The following is a 23,456-nucleotide window of genomic DNA, read 5'->3' on the forward strand; positions in this document are numbered from 1 at the left end:
TAAGAAACTGAGGTTTATTTCTCAACAACCTTATTTTCATTTTCTGTTTAAGAGCCTTTGGAAGAACAGCTTAAGACCACCCAGTGGTTGTTCCTACCCATTCAGTGATCTTAGGTTGAGTAGCAGTAGATTTGGGAGCTGGAGGAGTCCAATCACCCTGAAACTCCTCCTTGGTCACAACCTTTCCAGCAGCAACATGCTCTTCCTTTTCAATCTCTTCAGGGCCTCTGTAGAAGCAGAGATCAGGCATGACCTCCCATGGGTGTTCATGGGAGATAGTCCGGCACATGAGCAGAACTTCCCGGGCCCACATCCACCACATCAGACCCACTGAGTGATCCCCTTGTTGCATAGGATGGCAACATCCACATGGCACAGAGGAGTCTGTGGGACAGAGCAACGGTGGGCAGGTTCACATAAGACGCCTCTGTGAGAGGCTGGTGGTCACCTGGGATAAGTAACCGCCGGAAGTCTCAGCTCCTAGAAGGCTGCCTGGATCTGGTTAGTGAAGGTTCCAGAAGTAAAGCAGCCAGCAATAGGAGTGGCCCTGGTGGCAGCACAGCTCGCTGGCTGGTATTCCTGGACAATACAATACTGACATCAGCAGGGTTTTCAGTGGCAACAAGGGCATGAGCCACCAGCAAAAGCTTCTCACAGGTTCTCTTCAGATTTCTGATGCAGATGCCATCACTTTTCCATTTGGAAGTCAAGGTTGGTGCCACCTAAGTGGGTTCCTGCTGCAAGGAATTTAAGGACATCCTCCTCCGTTTGCAGGACATCAGAGGCTCCGGACATTGTGAAAGTTCCCCTTTCAGTTACAACAGGACCCCAGAAAAACACCTCATGGGTAGCAAGGAAAGCTCATTGTGATTTTGATCTGCATGTCCCTGATGGCTAATGGTGTTGAGCATCTTTTCACGTGCTTATTGACCGTTTGAACACCTTCTTTGGAGAAATGTGTATTCAAATCTTTTGCCCATTTTTTAAAAAGTGGGTTGTTTTTTGTCGTTGACCTGTAAGAGTTCTTTACATAATCTGGACACAAAGCCCTTATCAGATATGTCACTTGCACATATTTTCTCCCATTCTGTGGGTTGTCTTCTCCTTGCCAAATGTTTCTGCGTGATTTTTTCCAAGCCCACCCCCGTGAGGTAGGTGTTATTGATAGGGAAATGAAAGTTCAGAGAGAAGATGGAATTTAAATCCAGGTTTTTTTCTGACTGTAAAATTCATGCTTTCTCCTCTACCCCAACCTGCTCACAAAGATGAATGAAGACATGTTTCTGGCTTTGAGGAGTTCAGTCTGGCAGAGGATATAAAACAAGAACACAGCCCTGGCAGGTGTGGCTAAGTGTTTGAGAACCCTCCCGTGCACCAGGAGGTCACAGGTTCCATTCCAGTCAGGGCACATGCCCTGGTTGTGGGCTCCATTCCCGGGGGAGGCGTGCAGGAGGCAGCTGATGGATATTTCTCTCTTTCATCGATGTTTCTCTCTCTCCCTCTCCTTTCCTCTTTCTCTGAAACCAATAAAAACATATATTAAAAAAACAAACAAAAACACAAACGAATGTACTATAAAGCAGAGTTCCACTTGTCCCACGAATGCCACAAGAGAAGTGCAGTGGGAGGTCAAGAGGCGAGAAAGGGTAAGCACTTCTGGCTTGGGAAATCAGGGTTGGCTTCAGTAAGGTGGCGTTTAAGTCTTGAAAGATGGGCACAATTCCATTGGAAGGAGATGACGGGCTGAATGGAGGAGAGCATTTCCAAAGAAGAGCAGAAAATGAGGGTCGAAGGAACATACGGAGCTTTGATCCTAAGTCTGTCTGCGATGGTGAGTCCCAGGGCTTGCTGAGATAGGAGATCCTGGGACAACCTTGGTGGCACCCAGGCACTAGCTAAGATGGGGGTTATCTGACACTTGAGATTGGAAGACCCAAAGGGGATGGGGAGTCCGTGGGCTGCGTGGACCTGGCAGCTGCCTGGGATGGGGGTTCTTGGGGTGTCTTAGATGAGGATCTTGGGCCTGGCGGACCCGGGGCACATTGGAACGGACTGAGGTGGAGGGCTTGATTAGGTTGCGTTAGGTGAGGACACTGGGACCGGTGGAAGGGAGCGATTTCAGGCAGCCTGTGTGAGGCTGGCGCGGGTGCCTGGGGCGGGTCTCCCGTCGGGCGCTGGTGGCTGTGGCAGGTGGGGCGCGCGGGGGCGGGCCGGGCGAGCGGGATGGGGGCAGGGGCGGGGGGCGGGCCGGCGGCCGGGGCGGTCCCGCGCGGCCGCGCTGCGCAGTGACTCCGCAGCGGGCGGAGCGCCGTGGGCCGCGTCCTCCTGAGCCGTGGCGGTGGCGGTGGCGGTGGCAGTGGTGGCAGCAGCGGCAGACTCAGCTCCTGCTCCCCGTGCCGCCGGACCCAGCGCTGTCTCCCGGGCCCCCCCGGGCCCCCGGGCCCTCGAGCCCGGTGCGCGCCCTCGCGTCCCGCCGGCCCCCTCCCCCGGCTGGGTCCGGGGGAGGGTGGCGCCGTGAGCGAGCGGGGACCGGGCTCTCCTGCCCCTTCCCCTGCCCCTGGGCCGCTAGGATGGAGGCGGGGTCGGGGCCCCCGGGCGGCCCGGGATCCGAGAGCCCCAATCGGGCGGTGGAGTACCTGCTGGAGCTGAACAACATCATCGAGAGCCAGCAGCAGCTGCTGGAGACCCAGAGGCGGCGCATCGAGGAGCTGGAGGGCCAGCTGGACCAGCTCACCCAGGAGAACCGCGACCTGAGGGAGGAGAGCCAGCTGCACCGTGGGGAGCTGCACAGGGACCCCCACGGCGCACGGGACAGCCCCGGCCGCGAGAGCCAGTACCAGAACCTGCGAGACACCCAGTTCCACCACCGCGAGCTGCGGGAGAGCCAGTTCCACCAGGCGGCCCGGGACGTGGGGTACCCGAACCGGGAAGGCGCCTACCAGAACCGGGAGGCGGTGTACCGGGACAAGGAGCGGGACGCCTCCTACCCGCTCCAGGACACTACCGGTTACTCAACCCGAGAGCGCGACGTGGCCCAGTGCCACCTGCACCACGAGAACCCAGCCCTGGGTCGCGAGCGGGGCGGGCGGGAGGTCGGGCCAGCGCACCCTGGCCGCGACAAGGAAGGCGGCTATTCAGCGGCGGTGGGCGTGGGGCCTCGGCCACCTCGGGAGCGGGGCCAACTGAGCCGTGGCGCATCCAGGAGCTCCAGTCCTGGGACCGGCGGCGGCCACAGCACCAGTACCAGCACCAGCCCGGCCACAACCCTCCAGAGAAAGTAAGGAATGTGTGTTTATAACCCCCTGCTCTTCCCATCTAGTGCCCTCTCCAACTTGTCCAGCCGGTAAAGTAAGAACCTGGTGCCTGATTCCATGTCCTCCTCTCCTGCCCCAACCTGTTAGAAGAAGCCGGGGGCCCCCCATGCAGCAAATGCCCCTTCTCTAGCCACCCCAGACTGGGTTGGCCTGGTGAGAGCAGGCGTCTCTTCTTTCTCAGAACCATGGCCAGTGAGAGCCTACAGCAGTCATCACCCCTCCACTTTTTCACTCCCTAGCTGTACCCTTGCCAGAGGATAGCTTCCCACTTATTTATTTATTTATTTTGGATGTATTTATTGTCTGTGAAGGTGCCAACTCAGAGCCCCAAGGAAAAGATCCCCCTTTTTTTGCCTGTTGGGGTCTCCTCTGCAGGTCCTGAGTGTAGGCCTGCTCTTGTCTCCTCTGGCAGCCTCAGCTCCATCCTTTCCCAGAGAGGCAGGTGGGGACCAGAATGGCTGCTGGAGGCTGAGACATCCATCTGAGGGGAACTGCAGCACATCCTGGCCTGGGGGACAAAGATGGAAGCCTGGCCTTTGGCTAGTTCCTCAAAGACCACCCCCTGTCCACCCTCAAGAGAAACACCACCCAGTTAAAGAGCGGACAAGGAAGAGAAGTCTACAGAGCTTCCCTCTTGTTGGATCAGTGCCAGTTCCTGTGCTGGGGTCTGTGTGTCTGCCTATCTGAGACACCTTGGCGTTATCTCTTGGGTTGGTGGGCCATAGGCTGGGTCCACTTCTTCCATGCACATACCACAGTAAGCTGGTCAGGATAAATGTCAGGCTGAGAGAGCCAAGGACATGCAGGCTCACAGGGCTGCCCTAAAGGCTCCCTGATTTCTTTTCTGCTCCATTGGAAAGAACACTGAACTGGGAGTTAGGAGACTTGGGTTCCCCTTCCAGCTCTGCTGCAGATTGGCTTTGTGACCTTGACTGAGTGCCTTCCTCTCTCTGGCCATCAGTTCACCTATATCTTTTTCAAAGGCAAGGTCTGCCTTAAATGTTCTTTAAGGGCCACTCCAGCTTCAATTTGATGGTTCTGTGACTAATCCAGCCACACTACAGAGCAAGTCTGAAGTCCTCTATCGAATGGACAGCCTTCCCCCTCCTCTCACTGCTCAGCTGGTCCTACCATGTGCCACAACCAGTGGAGTGTCTCTTGGAGGCTGGGCTGGGGGTGGGGAAGCCTTCTGCCTCAGGAAATCTGCCGGGAGACAGCTCTCTGCAACTCCCCCGTGGTGAGGCAGCAGACTGGGGTGCTGGGTTGAGATGGCTGGGCCCCAGAAGCAGCAGCTGCAGCTCCAGGGCCCGGCTGGGCTTCACTGGCTAGGCTTCACTGCAGTGCACTCTCAGCTGAGTTTTGGTGTGGACTGTCCCAAAGTAGTCAGTCTGGGGGAGAGGGAGATAGGCTCTACTGCCCAGGCGGGGCTGCAGGGAGCCCATTCCTGGAGGACTGACTGCATGCAGCTTGGAGCTCCACGCTGGAGGAAGGATCTGGATCGACCAAGAACGGTCTTGGTCTTCTTTCAGGAAAGGGCCATGATAGGGTGACGGCAGAGGGAGACTGGATGGGCATTGTGGTCCTCAAGCCTGGCTGCGGACTTTTCTAGAGTGGTCAGGCCTGTGACAGAGGAAGCAGCCTCATTATGTGTGGCTCCAGGGAGCAGAACCAAGAGCAGTGGGAAAATGTGGGATTAAATCTGGAAGAACTTTCCAACCTGGCTGTCTGGTGATGCAGTGGACTGCCTCAAGAGGTGGGGGTGGGGGCTAGTTGGACATGCCCAGCAGAGGCCCAGTGGGGGTCGAGGAGAGATGGAGAAAGCACAATTCCTGAATCAAGTGTAAAGCCCAATGAAATGACCTGGCCTCCCCCGATTCCAGGATTCCATGACGCTCAGATTCTCCATCCTGCAGACGTAGGTTTGAACCTCCTGGCTGGCTGGCAGCCCATTTGCTCTTGAGCTCTGTGTGTCTGCTGTCCACGCAAATCAACCTCTTGCTCTTTCCCAGTTCTTGTTGGATTTCCTGGCTTCACATTTCCTACAGGATTAATAAGGGGATTTAGATAGTTCTTTGAATTTCTCATAACCACATATTAAATATTTGCACCTCCATTATTTCCTCTTCTATTCTCACAACAGGCCCTGTGCAATGAGCACTAATAACTCCATTTTAGAGATGAGGAAACTGAGGCTTCAAGATGAAGGGACCTTGCTCAAGGTTATGCTACTAGTTCCTAATGGAGCTGGGACTAGAACCCAAGTCCACCTGTCTTCAATGCCTGTTATTTTTCCACTGCAGCTTTCCGACCCACAGGAATCTCTTGGCCTCAGGATGTGGCTGGGTCATGAAAACTGGGAGAGGCCAGGGGAGCCTTAGGTATCGAGAATTTGATCAGGATGAGTGGGGGAGTCGACGGGGGAGGGAAGAAGGCTGTGTCTCCCTCCTTTCCACTCTGCCTCCTGGCCAGGCGCTGGGAGGGCCTGTTGATGATGCAGTAGCCATTGCTGCCGCCACGGCTGCTGCAAGTGACTCCCCTGCCAGGCCTGTTCTGGGTTTATAGAGTGGGTGAGAAGGCTGCCGCTGGAAGCTAGGGCAGGCAGGGTGGGAGTTTAGCAGCAGAGGCTGCAGCATTGGGGGAGGATAGGTAGATGCTGGTACAGGCTGGGCGCTCCTGGTCCCCAGGCTCCCTCTGGTGGAAGAAGAGGGGAGAGAGGGGCCTGGGTCCAGCTGCGGCTTGTTGAGGGCCCCCTCTCCCTAGGGACTTATTGAATCCTCCCAGTGACCCTGTGCGTCTGTGTACACAATGAACATTTTATAGCTGAAGCAACTGAGGGCTCAGAGAAGGGAAGCGACACAGCAGAAATCACACTACCCATAAGACAGACTCCCGATCCTGTGAACTTTCCCTCTACTGCAGTTGATAGCAGCTGTCACATCCACCCCCATCTATGTCATCCCCCCAGGATTCCCACATCCTCCCGCACTGTCTCTTCTGGACAAGTTCCCGGATGCCAGTATGCCTTCTGCTGTGCTCTGGGTGTGGCCTTTCTAGTACATCAGAGGGCGAGATGAGGCCCGACCTCCTTCTGGTCTCTTGGTCCTCTGTACACGAGGGCGTTGCTTATTTGTTTGTTTGTTTATTTGTTTAGTAGCTGCCGGTTGCTACCAATGCTCAGGTCTTTTTCCCTGGAATTGTTGTTTCCCCCCCCCTCCCCCCAGGGCAGATGACTAGAGAAGAGCCCTGCTTTCTTTGTTGATCTTGGCCTGGCTCCCCTTGCAGGTCAGGCACCTGGAATGATTTACAGGCATGCTGGGGGCCACTGCTGAGCTGCTCTACACTGAAGAGAGCTGTGTTCCCCACGCTTTGTGCATGGGCCCAGCTCCGGCACTCTGCTGTAGGTGGTGGTGAGCTGAAGCTGGTTTGGTGGTAACTCTCCATCCTCTGCCCCCACCCCCTGCCCACCCACAACCACCCCCTGCCCACCCACAAGCTGGCTCACGCTGGGGGACAGCAACCAGAGGGCTGACCTGGTGTTCTTGACAGCCAGAGCAATGTCTGGTCTACCACACAGCTGTCTCCCACATGCCCTGGGGTGTCAGCATGCTCCCACAGGGACTGAGGGCACTGGGAGGGAGGGAGCGAGCCCAGGGAGAGGCCCTGGGGAAGTCTGTCTCCTGTGGGGTCTCGGGTGCTTTTCCCAGGGGGGTCTTTCCTTCTTCTCAGGAGGGAAAACCATTTATCTTTCCCCTACTGTGTTGGGAGCATTATACTCATGTGGGAGGAAATGATATTGTCAAGTTGAATGAGAATTAGAGGAGTCTTCCTTCTCTGTCTAGATCTGGGGCAAGAATGGGGTGGTTTTTATCCACAAACATTTCTCAGCTGTGTGCACACAGCAGGAGGGGCCACCAGGCTGAGCCAACACCATGATCTCTGTGCTCGAGAGCCCCTCCCCCCGGCCAGAGATACGAGGTTCCAGGCCAGCCCCTCATCATGATGGTGCCCAGGATAAAACGCATAGCAAGGATGGTGAGGAGTGGAGAGTCACAGAGGAAGAGTCAAGGCAGGCCAGGCCACTGGTTGAGGACCCGCGCAGGGGGCTTCGAAGAGAGCGAGTGTCTCCTGGAGGGGGAGGTGGGAAGAACACTGGACGTGAGCTTGCCTTCTGTTGCTCTTGATCTGTCCCACCCCGCCTGCTGTGGCTTCTGAATTTGCTGGGAGCACAGTAAAGGCCTGGAGCATGGAGCGGGGGCCGTGCCTGTGCTGAGTGAGTCTCAGCCTTCTGCGTGCTAGGCACCACCCTATGTGGCTTTATATAATAATAGCTAACATTTTTTTACTGCATTTACTGTGTGCCAAGCACTATTTGTTCTAAGCACTTTCCATGTATGAATTCATTCAAACGTCACCTGAATCCTTTGATGGAGATATTGTCATTAAATCCATTTTACAGATGAGCAAACCAAGGCCCAGAGAAGTTGAGTAACTTACCCAAGGTCACTCAGTGAATAAGGGCAAGAACTGAGAAGGACCTAAAAGGAGCCCTGATGGCCGGACTCCAGAGTCCGTCCGCAGTGTTCTTACCCATCAGGGAGTACTGCCTCTAATCTCATTTGCACAGAGCCCCTGCCAGGTGGGTATTAGTATTATTCTCATTTTTCAGACAAGGGATCGAGGATCAGAGAGGTGTGGTTACATGCCTGAGGTTACACAACTGCATGGAGCCCAGAACAGTCTGGCTCCCGAGCCCATGCTACACCGTTGCCTCCCGCAGGCAGGGGGGGCGTAAAGCCACAACACTCCAGCTGTGGCTCAGAGCTTCCCCCAGCAGAGCTCCAGGGAACACTGCCCCAATCAGGTTCCCTCTCCTGGATTGCCTCACGGATTTTTGCTGTAGTCTCCTAATAGATACCCCTCCTGCTCTTGCTTCGCCAAGCCTCTGATGAAGTGCAGCAGGCCAAGCTTTCTGCAGGGCTCTAATGGTTTCACTCTCTCTTTTTGTTTTTGTTTTTTTGTTTAAAGCATTACAGATGTCCCTTTTTCTCCCCAATGACCCGTCCCCCCCCCCCCCCCCGTTCCTTCCCCCTCTTCTGCCTGCACGAGAATGGTCACTCTTCTGCTTGCCATGCGTGGTCCTCTTTGAATGTGCCCCCAACTTACCTCTCTTCTCTCATCCAGTTACAGTCCCCTTCACTCAGCCACACTGGCCCAAGTGCCGCACCGTTTTCCCCCCCTCAGCCTTCGGATCGCTCCTGGGCCTTTGCTCATTCTCTCCCCTTCTCCTGGGCTGCTCCATCCACTTCCTAGCTCAGCTCTGCTGTCATCTCTCCCATGTTTGTTTGCTGGTCCCTCCTGGTGTTTGGCCTACCCCTAACCCTTGAAATGAGCACTTTGCCCCTTTTTATACCCTGATGGTTAATAGTTTACATCTTGTGTCCTCTCTACTAGATTGAGAGCCCCTTCAGAATGCGATTTAACAGATATATATTGAGAGCACCTATGCTAGGTGTTCTGAGCATAAGTGAAGGAGCTAGAGGCTTGGAAACACAGAGCACAGCACATAGTAGCTGCTCGATAAATGTTGAGTCGATAAATGAATGTCAGATTTAGTCCTGGTGCAGTAATGGCCACAGGTACCCAAGTTTTTCTTCATTCCAGGACTTCTACAGAGAGAAATGACTCAACTTCAGAATTCTCTTGGCTTCTGTGTGGCTTTTCTTCATGCTCCCTGATGCTGTTTGGCCTCTGATCTCTGTTCTTACACTCACCAGTCTCCCAGTTCATAGAATGTCAGGGTAACCGAGTCAGGCAGGACTTTGGAGACATTTGGGCCATCTGCCCGTGGTTACCTCTTCATCCCATGCCGTGGCCATATCATACCATGGTCTTGACCCTCAATGGAAGGTATTCTGTTCTGAAAGGAGCAAAGAGGCCTGCATAGGACCTCTGCACAGTCCTCGCAAGCCAGTGGGAAGTTACTTATTTATCCATCAAATCTTGACTGAGCTCAGACCCTGGGCCAGGCACAGTGTCTTGGAGTGAGAATAAGATCCAGTCCCTCTGGCTCATTCCCTGATGTATTTTCTGGAAGGATAAACACTGGTCACAGGGGGGAAATGATGACTAAATGACTTGTTTTCTCTTTTGAGGTAACTCATTTTGGGCAAGATCATTTGCTAGTCACTCTCACTTCTTCGAAGCATTGGGTCTCTCTCCAAGCATCCATGTCAGTAGCTCCAGTTTGTACTGGAAGCCCATTCTCAGGCACCTCGGAACTGAAGCTTTCTGGGAACTTAACATTCTGAGAAAGTGGCGCCCTGCCGGGGAAGGGGGACTTTGTGTGACTCTAGGTGCCACTTCACTTTCAAGGCCTCTGTTTTCTCAAGTCGGAAGCAGGGATAAAACTGTTTTCTGATATGTAAGATTCGAGTTACCCCCTACAAAAATGCATCAGAAAATTTCCTGACTGCCTAGCACACTCACCAAGCTCCTGTTTGGATAGAAAGCTGAGGGACAAGGATGGAAAATATTATGTGAGGCTGCCCTGCCCCCTAGAGGTGGAGTTTAGCAACCAAAACAGCCCAGCCAGGATCGATGTCGCATCCTAGCCTTTTCAAAACAAATATGACAAGCCAGAGGTGCGCAGCTGACAAGGTGATTCCTCTAGCATTTTAGAAGGAAATCTATCACAGTTATCACCAGATATGTGCCATTTCAAATGCACTTATTTGTAGCTATGTGATTTTTCTGCCTTTTCTTTTTTTAAGGATAATATGATTGCATATCTAGGCCTTGTGATTTCCTACTGGATTCCAGGATGCAGTAAACCACATTCACCTGAAAGAAACCAGTATTTTTCTCTATATAACCACTTTAGAATTATTGTCATTATGTCTGTAATGGAAAGTGCCTAATTTCTTCCTTCCCCATAATTTCCTTATAAAACTGAAAGGCATCTCACACAATTGTACACATCTGATATGTGAGCCAGTTCATAAATAACCGATCTTATGGCGATTGTTGTGAGGATTAAATAAGATGACGCATGGTAAGTGTTCAGCACATAGTGTGTGTTTACTCAGTTCTAGGCAGTTTTTATTATTAATAGTAACTTGGCAAAACTCTGTGCCATGGAAGAGCACGGGGGAGAAGTCATATGGGAACTTACCACATGTCTGAGAGAGAGGTCACTCCAGTGAATATTGTGTGCCTAGGATGTGGCATGTCGTGCTGTCACAGACAGGGAGTTCTGTGATTGACATACAGTTCCTGGCTTCAGGGCACTCACAGTTGGATGCAAAAGATGGTCATGGAAACAGATGATTGCGATCTAGTGTTCTGTATGCTATGCCAGAGGGGGCCATGGGTACCCAAAGGAGAAGCATCTATCCTGACTGTCAGGGAGGGCTTCCTGGAGGAGGTGATGCCTGCACTGAGGCTTGGAGGATGAGTAGCAGTTGGCTAGTTGAAGAAGGATGGCATGTGGTTGGTGGGAATTGGCAAAAGGAAGGTTAAGGCAGAGGGGACAGCATGAGTGAAAGCACAGAGGCTTGGAAGCAGCAGGGTACGGGGAGGGGAAGAGCACTTTTATCAAGTCAATATGAACTGGAGCACAAACTGGGAGGCAGGGAGTATCTGGAGAAGAGTCTGAAGAGTCGGCCAGCCCAGGTCATGAGGACACTTGTATAGCAGGCTCAGGAGCTTTATCCTGTTGGTAACTGGGAGCCAAAGTAGGGATGTAAGCTGAGGGAAGAGGTGTGCATTGGGTGACCTGTTGAGAACCATGTTTTGGAGAGATCACACTAGAGGGCAATTTGGAAAATTGTTTGGAGACATCCAGTGAGGAGGCCCATGTAACAGTCTAGGTGAGAGATAAGGCCTGAGCTTGGGCAGTGGGCATAGAGATAATCTATTGAGAAAAAAAGGCAGTGACAATGCAATGACAAGTGCTCTGACAGAGGGGAATGCAGCCTACTGCGGGAGCTCAGAGGACCGGCAGCCATTCATGACCAGAAGGGTTTTAATAATACCAGCATAAAAGTCAAGAAACTTGGAGCTGGAAAGATCCTTAAAAATCAATCAGCCCAGGCTGTTCATTTTATAGATGAGAAGACTGAGGCTCAGAGAGAGAAAGGACTTGTAAAAGGTCACTCAGCGTGTGAGCAGAGGAGCTCTGATTAGAAGAGTCTCTCTGACATTAATGCCAGTGACCAAAGCATCGTTCCTTAAATGAACTATTTTATGCCTTGAAACCCTGTGGAAGTTGCAGGAGTCATTATCTTTGTGTTCTACAGATGAGAAAGCCGGGGCTCACGGAGGCTGGGCCACTTGTAGGGGAGGAAGCGAGGAAGAGGAGGCATCACCTAAATAAAGGGTCTCTTACTTCCAGGGCAGACAAACCCTCTGCCCTGGCTCAGCCCCTCAGAAATCAGATCTGCTAGATTCATAGCTGGGGTCTATGGTCTAGTTTCCTCAACTCAGGCCCAGCCTTCTTTCTGCTGCTCTCTGCCTTAGAGGTCTTCATTTAATGTAACAGGCAGCTCAGAGGCAGTTTCTGGCCCAACAGCCAAGCCTGTCACCCCCTTTTTCTGTTTTCATGGGAGAGGCCGGGGCTGGCTGTGCCTGTCATCGCTGTGTCCCCATTACCTTGGGCAGAGTGTCTCCAAGCCTGGGTGCCTTCGTTTTAAGGCCCTATGGTATGATACATAAAGAATGAGCTTTGGAGCCCCAGCTGGTGTGGCTCAGTGGTAGAGCATCGGCCCGCACACCTAAGGGTCACGGGTTCGATTCCCTGCCAAGGGCCCGTACTTGGGTTGCAGATTGTTCCCCGGCCCTGGTCAGGGCGCATGCGAGAGGCAACCCATCCATGTGTCTCTCTCACATTGATGTTTCTCTCTCTCTCTCTCTCTTTCTCTCTCTCCCTCCCCACTCCCTCCCTTCCACTCTCTCTTAAAAAAAACTCAATGGAAAAAACAACAAAAAAAAATGAGCTTTGGAGACAGACCCAAATTTTAATCTAGGCTCTGCCCCAACTCACCAGGTGACCTCAGCTAGGTCATTTTGCTTGCTTTGAGCCTTAGTTTCCTCATTTGTCAAATGGGACAACGATGCCCAATTCTCAGGGTTACCGAAGATCATTGAATGGCACTCCCTGGTACTTCCAGGTGCTCAATAAAGAATCATTTCTGGGGGAAGAAAACCAGTGAAATAATCCTTGATTGTGCCAGAGCATATGCTCTTATACCTCATTTCATAATCATATTGCCAGGGATTCTTCAGGGGTTTTTTAATCCTCCCTGAGGATATGTTTTTATTGATTTTAGAGAGAAAGGAAGAGGGGCGGAGAGAGAGAGACACACTGAAGTGAGAGAAACATGGATCCATTGTCTCCTGTATGTGCCCCAACCAGGAATTGAACCCACAGCCTAGGTATGTGCCCTCACTGGGAATCGAGCCCGCAACCTTTTGGTACACCAGAGGATGCTCCAACCAACTGAGCCATCGGGCCAGGACGGATTCTTCAGTTTCTATAGGAGATAACTCATCCAAATATTTAAATAGCTTATCGTCAGAATAAGACAAAGTTGAAAAAAACAAAACAAGACAAAACCGTTTTCTTCTCTATGAAATCTCGCATGGCCAATGAATCAAAGAATTCAGAGCTCGGCAGATTTGCTTCCCCTGAAAACTGTTATATGTCCTCCTTCCTAACACGAGACTGTCATGGCTCATTGTATCTTGCTTTCCACCTCAGCCACCAGTTAATCTGAAGAACAGCTCTAGTATCTTTGTTGATCTCTTTTTCTGAGTTCTTATTTTCTAGTTTAATTTTTATTCTTTTCTTATCTGTGTTATTGGAGTAAGCCACCTCAAACCCTTTGTGACTCAGGTGGGTATAAATGACTAATGGGTGTAAATAGTTGAGTGAACGGAAGGCAGGAGAAACTGGACTGGCCAGGGTAGGGTTTGAAGAAGACCAGAGGGTGGTGCAGGCTGGGGCAGATGAGAGGGCCGCATCTGCGTGGGTCACTGTGGTCCTGTGAGGAGTTGAAGGGTTAGTTAGGGAGGAGCTAGTCCTTCACTCTCCTCTCTTGCTACTGCTGTGAAAAGAAGCATGGATTGGAGAACAGGTCCTCATGTCACCTCCCCCTGGGATCATCAACCTCCCCCTTTTGTATGTACTGTGTGGGAGACTGAGGTCCAAAGAAAGAAGAGGGACTTGCTTTTAAAATTAAGTCAAAGAAGTACATTTACACAATTCAAAAAAGGCTAATAGTACACAAGGATGTATATAGTAAAAAGCCAGTCTCCCTGCCCCCACTTCTCAGCCCCCAGAAGAACCACTTTTACCATTTAGGTTTTTCTGGTGGTAACTTCCTGTCTCTAAATAACATGCTCCAAGGGTTATTTCTTCATTTACCAACTTTAAACATTATCTATTGACTTCTTCCTACAATGACAAATGAGAATTTAGCTTATTTATAACATTTGGCTCTTTCTCACCCCCTCCTAAATTCTGATAATTGTATTACTATTTTGGATCCTCTATTAGTTACCTTTGTAACTTTATTAAATATTATTTTAAAATGTGATTTCTTATTCCATCTGTTTTACACAGGGTATCTCGACCCTAGTTCCTAGTGCCCCATCCTTCCCCCCACCTCTCCTCTGCCCTCCACCTCCCACTTTTCTGTGTTCAGGAGTTCTGCATCCAGTAAGGCTGGTTACATTTACATCCTGTTCTGTAACGATAATTAGGTTTCCAGTGCCTTATGTAGACAAATTGGTTTTAAAGTTGACCACAGAGACACTGTGTTTATGTGATGATGACTATGTCAATATTATTCATCGCAGGACCAAATAGTGTACTCTAATTGCCCATCACTTCCCACAGGCTCACTGTCACAACCTCTCTACTTCCAGGAAAATGTTTCTAGCTTCAAGATCAAATGAATTTTCCTTCCTTATGCTCTACAAATTGCTCACAATCATGCCGCTTTTTATTTTGTTTTATATTTGGACCAGGACTTCCTTTCGGCCTCTCTCCCTTCCTTCCTTCTTATTAATTTGCTTGGTTGCTTACTGTCATGTGGAGTTCTTGAATCCATGAGATACTCATAGCACATCTTCTGGGGAAATTTTCCTTGGATATTTTGAGGAGAGGGTTTTTTTTAACTTCATACTGAAATATAATATGCCTAAAGAAAAGCGCTCATATCACAAACGAATAACTTGGTCAATTTTCAGAAGCCAAACACTCCTTATGTAACCAGCACTCAGCTCAAGGTCTGCCTGTCATTCACCCCACCTGGCACTCGGTGAGCCCTTGCCGTTTGTTGCACTGTTTTTTCTTATGTAATTTCTCTGATAGTTTCCTCCCCTTCCTTTTCTCTGTTTTCTCTTTCTGGAATGTTGGATGCCGAACTTCCTGGATTGATCCTTGAGGCCACGCATCTTTTCTCTCGTATTTTCCATTTTATAGTTTATGAATGAGTTCATAGAAGGTCTGACTGAGATGTCTGTCTATCCAGGCAGGTTTGTTCACTCACTGGCTTTATTTTAGGTGAGCCACCGGGGAGCTGGCTGTTAGAATGGGTGTTCCCCAAATGGCAGAATAAAAAGCACTTTATTTGAGGGGGCACCAACATGTCAGTAGGTGCCCTAATTCACCCCAGATCGTTTAACTTCTTTAGCCGAAAGCCCTCTGATAATTTGCCTAAGGGTGAGTGCCAGGCAGCTTGTGCTCTGAGTCCGGGGGTTGGGGGACAGGAGAGGATTTCATGTATTTGCCTTCAGCCTTATCCCCCTGTTTTCAGCCCCTCCCCCACACCTACCATTTCCAAATCTACATTCTCTCTGGGCCTCTGATGACCCGACTGGCTCTCTCCCCAGCTGCAGCCCCCTGAGTGGTGTCCCTGGCTCTCCTTCCACTGTGAACACTCTTCTGTTTGGTTTTTGCTTTCAGAAATTTGTGGAAATTTCTCACCCATTGACATGGACCTCCCTCTTGCATCCGCCTCAGTGTTATGAGCTCGTACCTTCTTCTATTCCTTCACTTTCATGTTAGTGGGGTCCTAGAAGAGAGGAGAGATATAAACACTTGTGCTCTTGAGGTCCAAACCAAGGCTAAAGCTACTTTTAAAAATGGTTGCTTGGTTTTCTCAGTCCAAATTGAGAATGGAAATTATTATTAAACCCCTCAAATACCCAACCCTGGATGGCCTCATTTTGGCATGTGTTGCCTCTGGCTCCAGCCCTGTCATGAGCATTCCCATGGCAGCCTTCAGAGCACCCCTTTTCCATAACCTCAGCCATCTAGACCATGCAGTCAAGAGAGTCCTCAACTGAGGGACTGGACACCCGCATTCTGACCCCTGCTTGCCACTGCCTCCCTCTGGACCCCCGGTCAGCTGCTCCGCCTCTCAGGATGCCCTTGCTGTGAATGAAGGGGGTATGGTCTGCTGTGAGCTGTGCTTTGGCAGGATTTGGGTGGGTGCTGGAGAGCAGCCCAGCCTCCTTTCTTAGGCAGTGGGGAGCAGGTGGGCCAGGGATGAGCCCCAAGTGCACAGGAGGGGGCTTTGAGGCTGAGCTAAGGCTTCTGCAACAGCAGGCTGCTCTAGCTGCTCCCCCTCCCGCCCACTCTCTTTCCTATCATGGCTGAACCTTCATCCCTCTTCCTCCAGCAGAGGGAGGCAAGAAAAGAAGGCTAGAAAGCCAGTTCCATTTTCCTGTTCTCTGTCTCTGTCTATGTGTCTCTCGCTCTTGCTCTAGCTCTCTCTCGCTCTCTGTGATAGTGCTGAGCTGACCTGGGCTGCAATACCTGTGCCTAACTCCACTTTCCCTTTCTGGTGCTCTCCTATTCCATCCTTGAGTGATTACCTCTCCCAGAAGCAGTCCCTGAGTGCTCGTGGTGTGTGGGGGGGGGGGGGAGGGGAGGGCGCACTGCACTGTGTGGAGGCAGGACCTGAGCCTGGTGAGGGAGAGAGGTCAAGCTTGCGGGCTGATACGGGAGATGAAGTGCCGCTTAGCTCTGGCCTGATAAAAGGAAGCCAAGGCTGTAGCAGTTAAAAGCATTGGTTTTGGAGTCAGACAAACCCAGACAAACTCAGCTGCACTATTCATTCTCTGTGTGGCTCTAAGTAGGTCCTACTGCTACTCCAAGCCTCAGCTTTCACAGCTATACAATGAGAAGAACTACCTTGCACAGCTGTTACGAAGAGAGTACAAGTCTTGGGCCATTGCAGGTGTTTAATAAATAGTCACTTTATTTGGGGGGGGGGGTATTAGAAGGCAGCATATGCTAAGGACCAAATAACGCTTGCTTTAGTGGTTGAAAGGAGTGGGCAGTTAGGGAGACAGCATTTGACCTTATCACTCCTTGGACCAAGCCTCCAGAGGCTCCCCGGAAATTACAGGATGAAGTTCACACTCTTACCTGGTGTTGGAAGCTCTTTGTCGTAGTCTCTGCCTGTCTTGCTTCTCTTTAAAATAAAAACATGAAGTGATACTTGCCTCTTTATTTCCTGAAGAAGAAATTTTAAAAGTGGTAGACAAATACTTCCTTTGAAGTATGCAGCCATCCTTAACATCACCCTTACCATCCCAGCGCTCCTCCAGTGAGTGGTGGTAACAAGGACTATGGGAAGACTCATCAGAAGCAAAATGCTTCTGAGTCATAATCGTGGTTCCATTATATTCTGATTGACTTCTCTAAGGAAAATGGTTTCCTGATCCATAAATGGAAATGAGTATACCTATGAATTTGGGTTGACAAAAATTAAAGAAGATTATACACACAAAGTGCTTAATACATATTATTATTTTTAAATAAGTCTTACTGATTTCAGAGAGGAAGGGAGAGAGAGATAGAAACATCAATGATGAGAGAGAGTCAATGATCGGCTGCCTCCTGCATGCCCCCTACTGGGGATTGAGCCCGCAACCCAGGCTCCATACATATTGAATACATAATTTAATACATATTAGATTTTCCATAGATGTTAGTTTCTTCTTTTGCTCTATGGATAATCAAGAATTAAATGTTTTAAATTCCTTTTAAAAAGAAAGAAAGAAAGAAGAAAGAAAGAAAGAAAGAAAGAAAGAAAGAAAGAAAGAAAGAAAGAAAGAAAGAAAGAAAGAAAGAAAGAAAGAAAGGAGAGAGAGAAAGAGAGAGAGAGACAGAGAGAGAGAGAGAGAGAGAAAGAGAGAGAAAGAAAGAAAGAAAGAAAGAAAGAAAGAAAGAAAGAAAGAAAGAAAGAAAGAAAGAAGAAAGAAAGGGAAAGAAAGAAAGGAAGAAAGGGAAAGAAAGAAAGGAAGGAAAGGAAGCAAAAAGCTAGGCATCAGCTGAAACCACTGTGGCCTTCATTTCACATCCCTGCCACTATCTTGTCATTGCTGTTGCGTGAATCTGCTGCCGAAAGCAGTTACATTACCCAACACGCCTTTTGATTTGTCCTGTGGTTCATCTAGTTGTTATTCTCTTTGAATAAATCTTTATAAGATTTTCTTGCATGTCACCATTGCCTCATCCACCTGACTTCAGTACCCACCATGTTATCATTTCTAGGTTTGATTCCTGGTTCAGATGGGCCCCTTAGAAATGAATCTTCCTCTTTCCCTAATTATCTTTCAGAAGGTTTTTACTTTCACCTTTCACATGGTGATGATTTAGGTGGCACTTGAACTTGGGAAGCAACTTCAACCTCTTCTCTAGTGCTTATCTACTTCCTGGCTATCACAAGTAGGTCTCCACACCGCTTGTGGTGTAGGAAAGCTCTTGTGTGCACCTTTGGATCAGACCACAGCCCTGCACGTCTTTCTAGCCACTCTGTTCCCTTCCTGACCTTGCGCTCAGGTTGTATTGAGCTGTCTCTTCCTTAAGCATAGTGGAATTTTAAAAATATATATATATTTTACTGATTTCAGAGAGAGGAAGGGAGAGGGAGAGAGATAGAAACATCAATGATGAGAGTCGTTGATCAGCTGCCTCCTGCACACCCCCTGCTAGGGATCTGCATGTGCCCTGACTGGGAATCGAACCACGATCTCCTGGATTATAGGTCAACGCTCAACTGCTGAGCCGCACCGGCCGGGCAGCATAGTGAACTTCTTTATGCTTCCATGCCTATATTCCAGCTGTTCTCCTGGCCAAGAATGCCTTTTTATCCCTATCTACATGGCAGATACCTTCTCAACTGCTGAAGAACATCTTCACACTCCCACTGTTCCAGGCACTGGGAAACTGTGAACAATACAGACAAAACCTCTGCCCTGAAGAGCAGACATTCTAGTGTGTAAACGTAGGGGGCAGGAACAGAAAAGAAACAAACAAGAAGATACGGAATATGTCAGATAGTGGTAAGTGCTATGGAGACAAATAATGCTGGGCAGGGGGATGGGCGTGCTGAGGCCCAGTCAACTCCACCATAGCCAGTATTCACAGGACCATTTTAAAACAGCCTTTTCTCATTTAAGCATTTTCCAATGTTATTATATATTCATTACAACCATAATCCTTCCAACAACTTTATCAGGTTAGTGGTATTACTATCTCTATTATATTGATCAACGAACTGTGCCTTAGAGATGTAAATCACATAGTTAGGAGGGGCAGAGATAGGATTTAAACCTAGGCCTTTCTGACCCAAAAAGCCTGTGCCGCCAGCAAGCCTCACAACAACTCTGTGAAATTGGAATTATTATACCTATGTTATAGTTGGGGAAACTGAGGTTCAGCGAGGGGAATGGACTCATCCATGGTTACAGAGCAAACAAATGGATTTGAACCCAAATCTGTCTAACACTCAAGGCTAGGCCCTTCTACAAATCCAGAGGCTTAGGAGGGACCTACGGACTTGCCTGCCTCTGTATTTCTGGGGCTCGGGCAAGGTACAGGTGAAGCCTTTGGCTCTCCGCCCTTCTCTTCTCACCTGTGGTTCATATGGAACCTTGAAATAGATACGGATACCCTAGCCCATGTCCAAGCCCCATCTATTTCTCCTTCCCCTTGGCCACCCATTGGGCCTAGCAGATCGACCTGGATAGTAAGGCCATGTAATTCCTACAAGTAAGCTCAAGAACTGTGGACCAGGAATTCTGGGGCCCTGTGTACCTGGAGTCTAGTCTGGAAGAGAGAGGGCCAAAGATCCTGATAGACATATTCCCTTTGCCTTACAGACCCTTCACCTCATGGAGAAGGACCTCTAAAGTGTGGGGCCCAGTGTAGGAGCCTCTGTTTCCCAATACAGCCTATGACAGTGTAATTTGTTCTAGGCAGGGCTCCCCCTTTGGCTTCCTGAGCTAGGTCCTGCTTTGTAGTGAGGATGGAGTTCCATGGGCCCAGGCCTTCAGGATCTCAGGCCAGTGAAGAACTGAGCCTTCCCAGCAAGCACTGCTAGATGTGCACACAGACCCTTAGGCCCCCTTCGCAGTATTTTGTTCATATCACTCTAAGGATACTTATCTTCCTTTTTAAAAAGCTTTTCAAAATTGCACATTTAATGTATTCTTCCATTAGAAAATTTAGAAAAACTTGGAAAAGTAGAGGAGAAAACCATTACCCATCATTACAACACACAAAGGCAGCCACTCTGAACATTTGGTGTATTTCCCTTGTTCTCTGCATTCTTTTCATATAGTTGAAATGATTCAGCACATATGATTTTTTCCTTGCTTTTTTTGTTTAAGCATTTCTCCATGTCACTGCATATTCTTCCTAAGCATCATTTTGAATGGCACCATTTTTTCTTAATTTTCACCCAAGGAGTGAAGATATTTTTTCCATTGATTTTTGAGAGAGTGGAAGGGGAGAGAAAACAGTGGGGAAGAGAGAGAGAAATAGCCATGTGACAGAGACACATCAATTTTGGTTGCCTCTCACACGAGCCCCAACTGGGGAATCAGATCTGCAACCCGGGTAGGTGCCCTTGATCAGGAATCGGCCTCCAGTGTGCAGGCCGGCGCTCTAACCATTGAGCAACACCAGCCAGAGCAATGGCATGCTTTTTAAAAAATATTTTTATTGACTTTAGAGAGAGAGGAAGGGAGAGAGATATATAGAAACATTGATGAGAAAGAAACATCAACATCAATCAGCTCCCCCTGCACGCCCCCAACTGGGGATCAAGCCCTGACTGGGAATTGAACCAGTGACCTCTTGGTGCATGGGTTGATGCTCAACCACTGAGCCACACCGACCAGCAATGGCATCATTTTTAATGGCAAGGATATACCATATGTACTTAACCATCCTCTGAATATAGGGTGTAGAAGCTGGACCTTTTTTTTTTTACTTTTTTTTTTTAAATCATGCTACAGTGGGCATCTTTGCACATACAGCTTTTCACAGCTTTTTGGAAACTGGCCTTATACAGGAACAATTGCTTTCAGCTTATTTCCCTTTCTAGATGGTCCCTCTGGCTGCTCTGATTCACTCTTATAATCATTCATTTATTCATTCATTCCATCACCTCATATTTGCTCTGTACCTCTGTGGACCGGATGCTGGGAACTTGGGGTATGGACATGACTAAGAAACAGCCCCAGACCAGCAGGAGCTCCCAGTCTGCAGGAAGAGTTAGGCATGGAAATGGACACTTTCAGAATAGTTTGATCAGGGCTGTGCTAGAGTCGAGAAAAAGATTCCGTGGGAGAACAGAGGAAGGGCTTCTCAGCCAGCCTAGGAACATTGAGACAAGCTTCCTGAAGGAAGTCTTGCCTAAATAAGTTACTGGAAAGTGAATAGGAGTTGGCTGGAATAAGAAGGGGAACTTCCTGTTAAACACAACAAATTGAATAAATTTATTTACCTCTGTTGCTTCCCCAAATCCCACTGAAATATGAGTAAAGGAATAAAAAAGGTAGAAACACATAAGGTTGGAAATCCTGATCAGAAGTAAACTATTCCATCCAGAAAGCCCCATAAATGCTCAGGATTCAGAGGTGCTGTGAACCACAAGGCAGGGCAAGGTGTGGAACTGAAAACAGGGAGAACATTGAAAATCTGTTAACAGACTCTCTTGGCCCTTCCCCTATCCCACCCAGTGAGGGACTCTCTCCCACCCCCTACTCTGCAGCTGGAGGTTGATTCTTTGAAGAAATTGAAATTAAGAGGCCCTGGGCTTGGGAACACCAGGCACAACAGAGGATGGGGTGAAACAGGGCTGTGAGCAAAGGGATCTGCATCCTAAAACAGTGAGGCCCCAACTTCCTTCTACTCCCCTACTTCCAGGACACCAAAGGACCGCACAAAAGGGTGAAGGAATCTTCTCTGAGGAAACTGAAAGGCCCCAGAAAAAGGCCTCCAAAAGATGACATTTTGCAGTCTTCCAGCAAAAGAACAGGCTTGCAGCTCAGTAACTCTGTAGTGAAGCCCACCACCTGGCAGGTGCCATCTACACACAGAGATTCCCACCAGCTTGTTAGTGTCATGGGAATCAGTTGCCAAGGATCACCAGGCTTGGACCCTTAAAATAGGTATACTTTATTTCATGTCAATTAAACCTCAATAAAACTGACATTAAAAAAAACCCTCAAGCCTTAGGTAGTCAGAGATGATCAGTTAGTACAAGGCTATTTGAGGAAGACCATCAACCTTCAAGAATGACCAAAAGAGCAAACAAGCAAACAAACAAACATAAAAGAAGAACTTGGCGTGAACAGAGGTAATAAAGGGAGGAGAAGAAATCTGGGAGATAAAAGAGAGTGAAAGCCAAAATACAGATTTCGACAAAAGGACTAGAAAATAAAAGGTGAAGAAATGTCCTAGGAAGCAGAATAACAAGATGAAGAGATGGATGGCAGAAGAGAAAAGATGAGGAAACTGGAGGATCAATTGGGGAACCTCAACGTCCAACAATAGGAGTTCCAGAAACAGAGAATGGAGGAAACAGCAGGAAAGAAATGATCAAAGACATAATACAAGAACATGTCCAGTACCAAAGGAACGAAAATCCCACTGAGTAACCAGCAAAGTAAATAATAAAAAGATCCGTACCAGGGTATGCTCCTGTGAAATACCAAGGATAAAGGGAGGATCCTAAAAGCTGCCAGAGTAAAACCATGTCATATACAAAAGATCAAGAAAAAGAATGACATTAGACTTCTCAAAAACAACTCTGGAAGCTAGGAGACAATGGAAGAGCATTCTCAAAATTCTGAGGGGACAATTAACAACTTAGAAGTCTATACTCAGTTGGTATCAATCAAAGGTGAGGGTGTAATAAAGACATTCTCAGGCATGTAAGATCTAAAGATTTTATGTCTCATGCCTCTTTTCTTAGGAAGCACTGGAGAAAGCGCTCTAGCAAAACGCAGACATGAACTCAGAAAAAAAGGCCAAGTAATCTAGGAAACAGGAAATCCAACACAGAACCCCAGGGTTATAGGTAAGGGAGAAGATCTTAGGGCAACCTTGTGCAGGCCTAGAGCACAACCAGTCTGGATTGCAGCAGGGATGATGTCTCAAAGGGAAAAAAAAAAAAAATCTGATGGATTACATATGTCAAAACATATTGAGAGGAGAATTGCACTTGTGACAGAGTTTAGGGAGAATTGATCATATATATGAAGAAAACTATGCAAGCAAAAATAATAACAGTAAACAACACTAGGGAAAAAAACTTATGTGAGAAAGGAAATATAATTATAGCATATGATATTATTTATCCACTATTAGTATCGAAGCAGTCATAAAAATAGAAACCACTAATATTGATTTAACCAAAACTTTGTGATATGACTACAGTGGTAGAATGAGAAGAGGGGATGTGTGCCACTCATGAGAACTGGAGGCTGGAGGCGGAAGTGTGTGTAAGAGAGCTGTATCCTCTCCCTGAATAGTAGGAATTCCGTACATTATACATAAAACTAAAAAATAAATCAAGAAATAGACGTATGTGTGTGTTCTTTAGAAAGGAGGAGGTAAATACCCAAAAAAAGCAATGAAAAGACTTGAAAACTGTCTCTGAGAGTGGGAGTTGGGGGAAGGGCAGGTAGAGTGGGGAATTTGTGGGGGTTTTTGTTATAATTCTTGCAATACAGTGTGATGGGAAAATCTATATACATGTATTACTTGGTAAAAATAAAATTTGAAAAGGACATGCACAAAAATTTCAAACATGGATTAGCAATGTAAGCATC

At 48.5% G+C, this 23,456-nt stretch overlaps 1 protein-coding gene across 2 annotated transcripts in view; it reads left to right on the forward strand.

Moving 5' to 3' along the window:
• Positions 1-2,570: 2,570 nt before the first annotated feature.
• The window catches only part of IQSEC2 (IQ motif and Sec7 domain ArfGEF 2), a 77,833-nt gene continuing 56,947 nt past the window's right edge, over positions 2,571-23,456 (forward strand). For both annotated transcript variants that reach the window (XM_087829546.1, XM_087829547.1), the window contains exon 1: positions 2,571-3,277. In XM_087829546.1, coding sequence (XP_087685672.1) covers positions 2,571-3,277 — 707 coding nt within the window. The remainder of the gene's footprint in view (positions 3,278-23,456) is intronic.

The sequence above is a fragment of the Miniopterus natalensis genome, chromosome X (genome assembly GCF_054644295.1).
Source record: "Miniopterus natalensis isolate mMinNat1 chromosome X, mMinNat1.hap1, whole genome shotgun sequence".
In the NCBI taxonomy this organism is placed as follows: domain Eukaryota; kingdom Metazoa; phylum Chordata; class Mammalia; order Chiroptera; family Miniopteridae; genus Miniopterus; species Miniopterus natalensis.